At 39.8% G+C, this 7,022-nt stretch overlaps 1 protein-coding gene across 1 annotated transcript; it reads left to right on the top strand.

Moving 5' to 3' along the window:
- The first annotated feature begins 985 nt into the window (after positions 1-985).
- Positions 986-5,151, top strand: arsia (arylsulfatase family, member Ia). The gene is made up of 2 exons (XM_051859952.1): positions 986-1,808; positions 3,295-5,151. Exons 1-2 carry the CDS (start codon positions 1,525-1,527, stop codon positions 4,685-4,687), a joined length of 1,677 nt encoding a protein of 558 aa, XP_051715912.1. The 5' UTR covers positions 986-1,524; the 3' UTR covers positions 4,688-5,151.
- Positions 5,152-7,022: the final 1,871 nt, after the last annotated feature.

Genomic DNA, 7,022 nt, shown 5'->3' with positions numbered 1-7,022 from the left:
ACAGCAGCAGCAGCAATAACAACAGCAGCAACAATAGCAGCGGCAGCAATAACAACAGCAGCAGCAATAACAGCAGCAGCAGCAATAACAACAGCAGCAACAATAGCAGCGGCAGCAATAACAGCAGCAGCAGCGTAGCAGATCTATTCCGCCAAGACTAAGCATATCATCATTGTCCATTACCATGCCAAATATTCAGAGTTGTCATGAACATCTTTTTAGCATTTATTTTACAATGAAATGTTGACTCCATTGCACAATGTGTTGACACGAGTGCCAAATGGACACAGATGTGAGCAGGTCTTATTTTAAGTGAACTTCTGTTTCTCTTTAAGATCTTATCAGCTGAGTGTGTGTGGCTTCAGGTGATCCACACAGTGAATCCAGTGAGCTCCAGCTCTATATAATAACAACGCTCAAATCCCAATAAAAGAGCTCTTGTGCGCACAAACACTGTCTCTGTTCAAGCAAGGTTTGTACCCCTGGTCCCCCCTAAATATTTCTACAGCATGTTTTAATAGCAGGAATCCTTAGGGGCCTCAGCTTGTGTTTGGAGATTAATAAAAACATTGACCAAATGTTCAAATAACAACATGTTCAAATCTAAAGTCTGTCTTCCATTTATTGAGCTAATAAACAGGTTGTAAAAATGACCATACTTCCTAAAGAAGTATGCCAAGCCAGATCATAATATGTCCATGATGATAAAAGATAATATAAATCAGGAGAGTTATGCGCAAATGGCTCCAAACCACAGATGAAAGGCATTTGGGTAATGCATTTATGCTATTAGTTGAAACAATGGCAAGACATCTGAAAGAGAAGTCATCTCTCCTGAATACTTCACTCTTTTGCACTTAAGCTTTTAGTTGGATAATTTGTGATCTGAACATTGAATTGGTCCACATAAACAACTATATAACTACAACCTTGTATTTGCATTTCAGTTTTGCAATTATTTGTGAAATTTACTAGCAATTATTGAGTCAAAATTGCTTTAAAGTAGGGCTTTAATGTTGTGTGCGTCATTTTTGTGCATTACTTTAGAGGGCATCATAGATAATTGAATGCATTTGGAGCTTTATATTGTGTGCAGCATTTCTGGGCATGTACAGCAAAAATACTGTGTATGTTAGCAGCTCACTAAGTCTTAACTCTCCACACACCTTTGGCCAATGTACACTGAAAAAAAAAAATCACTCAGACATAGTACATCTCACAATTAGCCTAATTACAAAGAAACGCGTAGAAAGACTGACTGAAATGGTGTTTTCTTGTAAAACGTACTCTAGTAATCTTTTGTTTATTTACGACATCGAAAAACCATTACAGTATAGGCGCGTGCAGCATTTGTGGGGGGGTGCAATCTAGGTAGGCAGCTCACTCGTTTTTGAGACACAGCCAAACCCCTCACCGCGCGCATACATCGCGCTGCCTCCTCACACAAACTTTACGCTGGAATCTGTAGTTCAGTGGATCATTCATGATTTTTTTCCTCGCGTAGAGTCGCTTGAACGCTTTGCCATGACCTTACCGGCTCTTACAGTGCTCTCCGTGATGAGTTTGCTCAGTCTGGGTTATCTCTCCCAGGACTGGACGAGTCCGAACCAGGTCGAGCAGCCGAACCATCTGCGTCCGCACATCATCTTTATCATGACGGACGATCAGGGCTTCAACGACATCGGCTACCACAACAGAGACATCCACACACCGACACTGGACAAGCTGGCAGCAGAAGGAGTGAAGCTGGAGAACTACTACATCCAGCCCATCTGCACACCATCACGGAGTCAGTTCATCACTGGCAGGTAATTCACTCACTCACTCTGTTGTGCAGATGTTTGTGAGTATTTTGGTTACATTAATATATGGTAGTCATTCAGTTTCATGGTATAGCCTATAATATCAAAGCACTATGGTATTGACATCACTGTACCAGTAAAGTTTTATAATTGTGATATTGTTATATTAGCAGCAATTTACGTCAGGATCATTCAAGTCAGCAGTTCTTCTAACTTCTAAGGGGGCCTCAAGATGACTTAAATGATTTTAAGACAAAACAGGCATTTGAATGAATTTAGATTCAGACTGATCCACAAATGAATCATTCAGACCAATTTGTGTATCAGTTTGAGTGATTCTTTAACACAACTGATTCAAAAGAATGATTCATCCACAAATCTGACATCACTGTTACTTGTGAGCAATTTTTGCTCAACATAACAGCAACATTTAGCCAAAAATATTTTGGGGTAAAACATAACTAGAATATATATATATATATATATATATATATATATATATATATATATATATGTGTGTGTGTGTGTGTGTGTTAGGGTTGGGACAATACATCGATTCTCGATACAATGAATCCTGATATTTTCTCTCTAGAATGAGCTTAGTTTTTAACACTAGATGGCGCTCTATGCTAGTTTTTAACCGCACACTCAAATGCTCACGAAGAAGACTGCTGCAGAGCGCTCATGCGTGGTTAAATAAATATACTTGCACCTCGGCTCAGAAATGCTTTTATGACGCGAGATTAATGTAAACACAACCCACTGCAAACACCCTTGTAATTTGCTTGAATGTTTTCGAACTTTATGAATGAATATTTTAGGTTTAGTGCCATCTGCTGTTAAAAACTAAGCTCAGAATCAATTCGAGAGAGAATCGCGATACATTCTGAAAATATCAGAACCGATCCAGATTCATTGTATCGTGAATCGATAATCGTTGTATTGTCCCAGCCCTTATATATATATTAATCGATTTGACAGCACTAATATATATATATTAGTGCTGCCAAATCGATTAATCGCGATTAATCGCATCTAACATAAAAGTTTGTATAATACGTGTGTGTGTGTGTATATATCTATATATATATATATACACACACATAGACACATTTTTACAACCTTTTATGCTTAGATGCGATGTATTGCGATTAATCGATTTGACAGCACTATATATATGTTAACAGTTTATTGAGGCAAAAGTCATAATTAATAGTGAGAACTGGACCCTAATCTAAAGTGTGACTGCACTTTTTACATTATACATTGTTTTAAAGCAGCGTAACAGAAAATCATGACGTTAATGTTTATAATATCTTAATATGTTCATGACTTATTGTTACATTTAGCAGATTAGAGCTGGATGATAATATAGTTATATTTTGCTGAGATTTGCTGTACAGTATGTATCGCCCTACATGAGTATGCATGAAATGAATACATTTGTATGTAAGTTCTTGTCCGTTCATTTTCCCTTCCTCCTCCGCTCTAGATATCAGATCCATACGGGTCTCCAGCACTCGATAATCCGCTCCCGACAGCCCAGCTGCTTGCCCTTTGACCTCCGGACATTGCCGCAGCGGCTGCAGGATGCGGGATATTCCACACACATGGTTGGCAAATGGCACCTGGGCTTCTACAAGCGCGATTGCCTCCCGACCCGCCGCGGATTCCACACGTACTTCGGCTCTCTGACGGGAAGCGTGGACTATTACACCTACAAGTCGTGTGATGGGCCGGGAGTTTGTGGGTACGACCTTCACGAGGGCGAGAGAGTGGCGTGGGGTCAGGGGGGACGTTATTCCACGCACTTGTATGCGCAAAGAGTCCGAAAGATCCTCGCCGCTCATGACCCTTCATCCCAACCTCTCTTTGTTTTCCTCTCCTTCCAAGCCGTTCACACTCCTTTACAGTCACCGAAGGAATACGTCTACCCGTATCGGCGAATGGGAAACGTGTTTCGCCGGAAATATGCCGGGATGGTTTCTGCTGTCGACGAGGCGGTACGAAATGTTACATACGCACTCCGAAAGTATGGCTACTATAAGAACAGCGTCATTATTTTTTCGACGGATAACGGCGGACAGCCTCTGTTTGGAGGCAGCAATTGGCCTCTACGGGGAAGAAAGGGAACGTACTGGGAAGGAGGCGTCCGCGGGATCGGATTCGTACACAGTCCGCTGTTGAGACGCAGGAGAAGAGTTAGTCGAGCTCTGGTTCACATCACCGACTGGTACCCGACGCTAATGGGCCTCGCGGGAGGGAACGTTTCCCAGATGGAAGGGCTCGACGGATATGACATGTGGGAAACCATTAGTGACGGGAAAGAGTCTCCACGGTTGGAGATCCTTCATAATATTGATCCGCTTTACAACGCTGCCCGACACGGATCTTTGAAAAGCGGTTATGGGATCTGGAATACTGCCGTACAGGCAGCGGTTCGAGTCGGAGACTGGAAGCTCTTGACAGGAAATCCCGGATACGGAGACTGGATTCCTCCTCAGATACTCGGAAACTTCCCAGAATCTTGGTGGAATTTGGAACGCCACATGGAACCGAAGAAATCCTTGTGGTTGTTCAATGTGGCGGATGATCCATACGAGCGTTACGATCTCGCAGAGCGGCGGCCAGACGTGGTCAAGCAGCTCCTGGCTCGGTTAGCGTTCTACAACCGGACCGCCGTTCCGGTCCGCTACCCTTCGGAAGACCCCAGAGCCGATCCGAGCCGAAACGGAGGAGCTTGGGGTCCTTGGGAAGGAGATGGAGAGAACTGGGAGACGTTTTATCTTAGAAAGAGGAAAGTCAAGAAGCAAAAGCGGAAGTTCTGCAAAATGAAGTCATTTTTTAGGAGACTTAATATTAGAATGATGTCAAACAGGATTTGAACAAACACATCCTGCGTGAACTGACTCTCACAGATCCTGCTGACAGTAACACGTTATTATTTTAGGGACTTTTATTACAAATCCGCCTGGTATGAAGAAGCTGATTTAAATTCGAGTCCCGTGATCACATTCACTGAACCATGTGTTTCTGCTTTCTTGATTTTTAACCATCCACATCATTTCTGTGACCCCTGCGGTTTCTGATAATGTGACCTCGCATCCCTGTGCAATGAGAGTTGAAGGAATTCATTTTAGAAATGAGTTTTGTATCCTCCCTGATCTGGTGAACACCTCATAATTGTTAAACATAGTGTTAGCTGCTAGTAAGTGAATCTGTTCATTTGTTTTGAGCTTGTACTGTGTGTTTGTTTGCTGCTTGAATCTACAGGGTTTTAAAACACAATGTTTTGTATTATTATTATATGTGATATTAGTTCAATTAAAATAAACTTTTTTTCAAAAGACTTAAATTCTCTTGTACTAATACTAATACAGTTTCCAGTGGACTGATTGCCCTCTAGTGGACACCTGAGATTTCTTTATTGAGACGAGGATGAATAAAAGTGCATGTACATTTGTTAGACTTCTTGATTTTGTTACAAACACATGCAGAGCATATCGCCTGTTTACCTACAGGAACACTGGCTGGGACCTTCTGGGACTGTGCTATACAGTAACTGCACATACAGTATAAAGGTCTGCTTGTTACGCCTGTCTTTCAGAGAAACGGGCCTCTCAGGTGAGGGCGCCAGACTCTGAGAAACTCCTGACTCTGAACTGCTTGACTTAATTTTATTGAGATGCATACTGTACTGACTCGTCTCCTGAACATATAGAAATTCTGTAAAAAAAATTCAGGGAAAAAATAGGTATTTAAATGTTTAAGTATTCTAAGAATTAGTTTTATTTATTTAAATGTTTTAAAGGTAACACTTTATAATAAGGTTCATTAGTTAAACATTAGTTAATGTATTAACTAACTTGAACTAACCATGAGCAATACAGTTGTTACTGTATTTACTAATCTTCGTTATCGTTAGTTAATGAAAATACAGTTGTTCGTTGTTTGTTCATGTTAGTTCACAGTGCATTAACTAATGTTAACAAGATTTTAATAATGTATTAGTAAATGAGATTAATAAATGTTTTTAGTCCATGTTAACTAATGAACCTTATTGTAAAGTGTTACCATTTTAAGTATTCTGAGAATTTTCCCTCCTGTTATGTGCAAATTTCAGCAAGTTTTTGTGTGGGGTCAAAATGCCCCCAGACATCACCGATTGGGTAAAAATGTGTAGAGGCATTTTGAAAACTCTGTAACACAAGATGTGTCTTCTAATAAATACAAGCATATTTTTCAGAGATGTCAAAGTTGCTTTGGGGTCCATTATAAGAGGGTTAGTTTTATTTATTTAAAGTCCCCCTGTGGTGAAAATCAAGTTTTTAATGTTGTTTATATATCTATGTGGTGTTTTTAATATGCTTTAAGAGAAACCATGTGCAAATTCATAAGTCAGCACCATTGCTGAGTATTTTCTCTTTAAAGCTGCCGTAAACCAAAGACAGTCTCAAACCCGCGGTTTGAAATCGCTGGTGTTTGTTACGTCACCAACTACCTTGTAACCAATCACATCAACGTGCTGGCGGGCTTTAGCATATCATTAACTGACCCTGCAAGGAAGTCTCAAGAGAAGGTTACCCTGGTATATTTTTTCTGTTGATATGAAAAATTGGGTAGATTTAGCAATATAGCGGGTGTATGATGAATATTACGATGTTATGATGAACTATATGCCTTTCTCCACTGACGCTCTGAGTTGTTCAAAGCTGATACTGATTGTTAGAAGGCAGCTGTCTGACTCGTGAATGTGAACATGGTTTGTGTAACATTAGCAACACATTATTAGCTGTTTGATAATGTAGTCAAGCAAGAGGCTAATCATATTAATTACCGTTATGTGTCCAACGTTGTAAAAAGCGATACCATTGTGCAGCGTTTACCTCAGTAAGTTGACCGAGTGGATCTCTGAGCTCGTGCGAGTGAGTGGAGGCGGGGCTAATTAGCATATTCATAGATCCGTGTATACTAAATGAAGCAAGGATGTAGTTACATTCAAGCTATTTTAAGGCATTAAGATTTTTTTCACAGGAAAAAAACTTTTAAATATGTAATTTTTGTGATTAAAGATGAGTTTTAAAGGATTAAAATAATTGACTACAGGGGGACTTTAAATGTTTTAAATAGTCTAAGAATAAGCTTTATTTATTTTTTATTTAAATGTTTGATGTATTCTAAGAATTAGTTTTATGTATTTATTTAAATTAGATTTATTTC

Source organism: Ctenopharyngodon idella, chromosome 14, assembly GCF_019924925.1.
Source record: "Ctenopharyngodon idella isolate HZGC_01 chromosome 14, HZGC01, whole genome shotgun sequence".
Classification (NCBI taxonomy): domain Eukaryota; kingdom Metazoa; phylum Chordata; class Actinopteri; order Cypriniformes; family Xenocyprididae; genus Ctenopharyngodon; species Ctenopharyngodon idella.
Note: the sequence above shows the minus strand (reverse complement) of the source record. Positions and strands in the feature narration are given on the sequence as shown.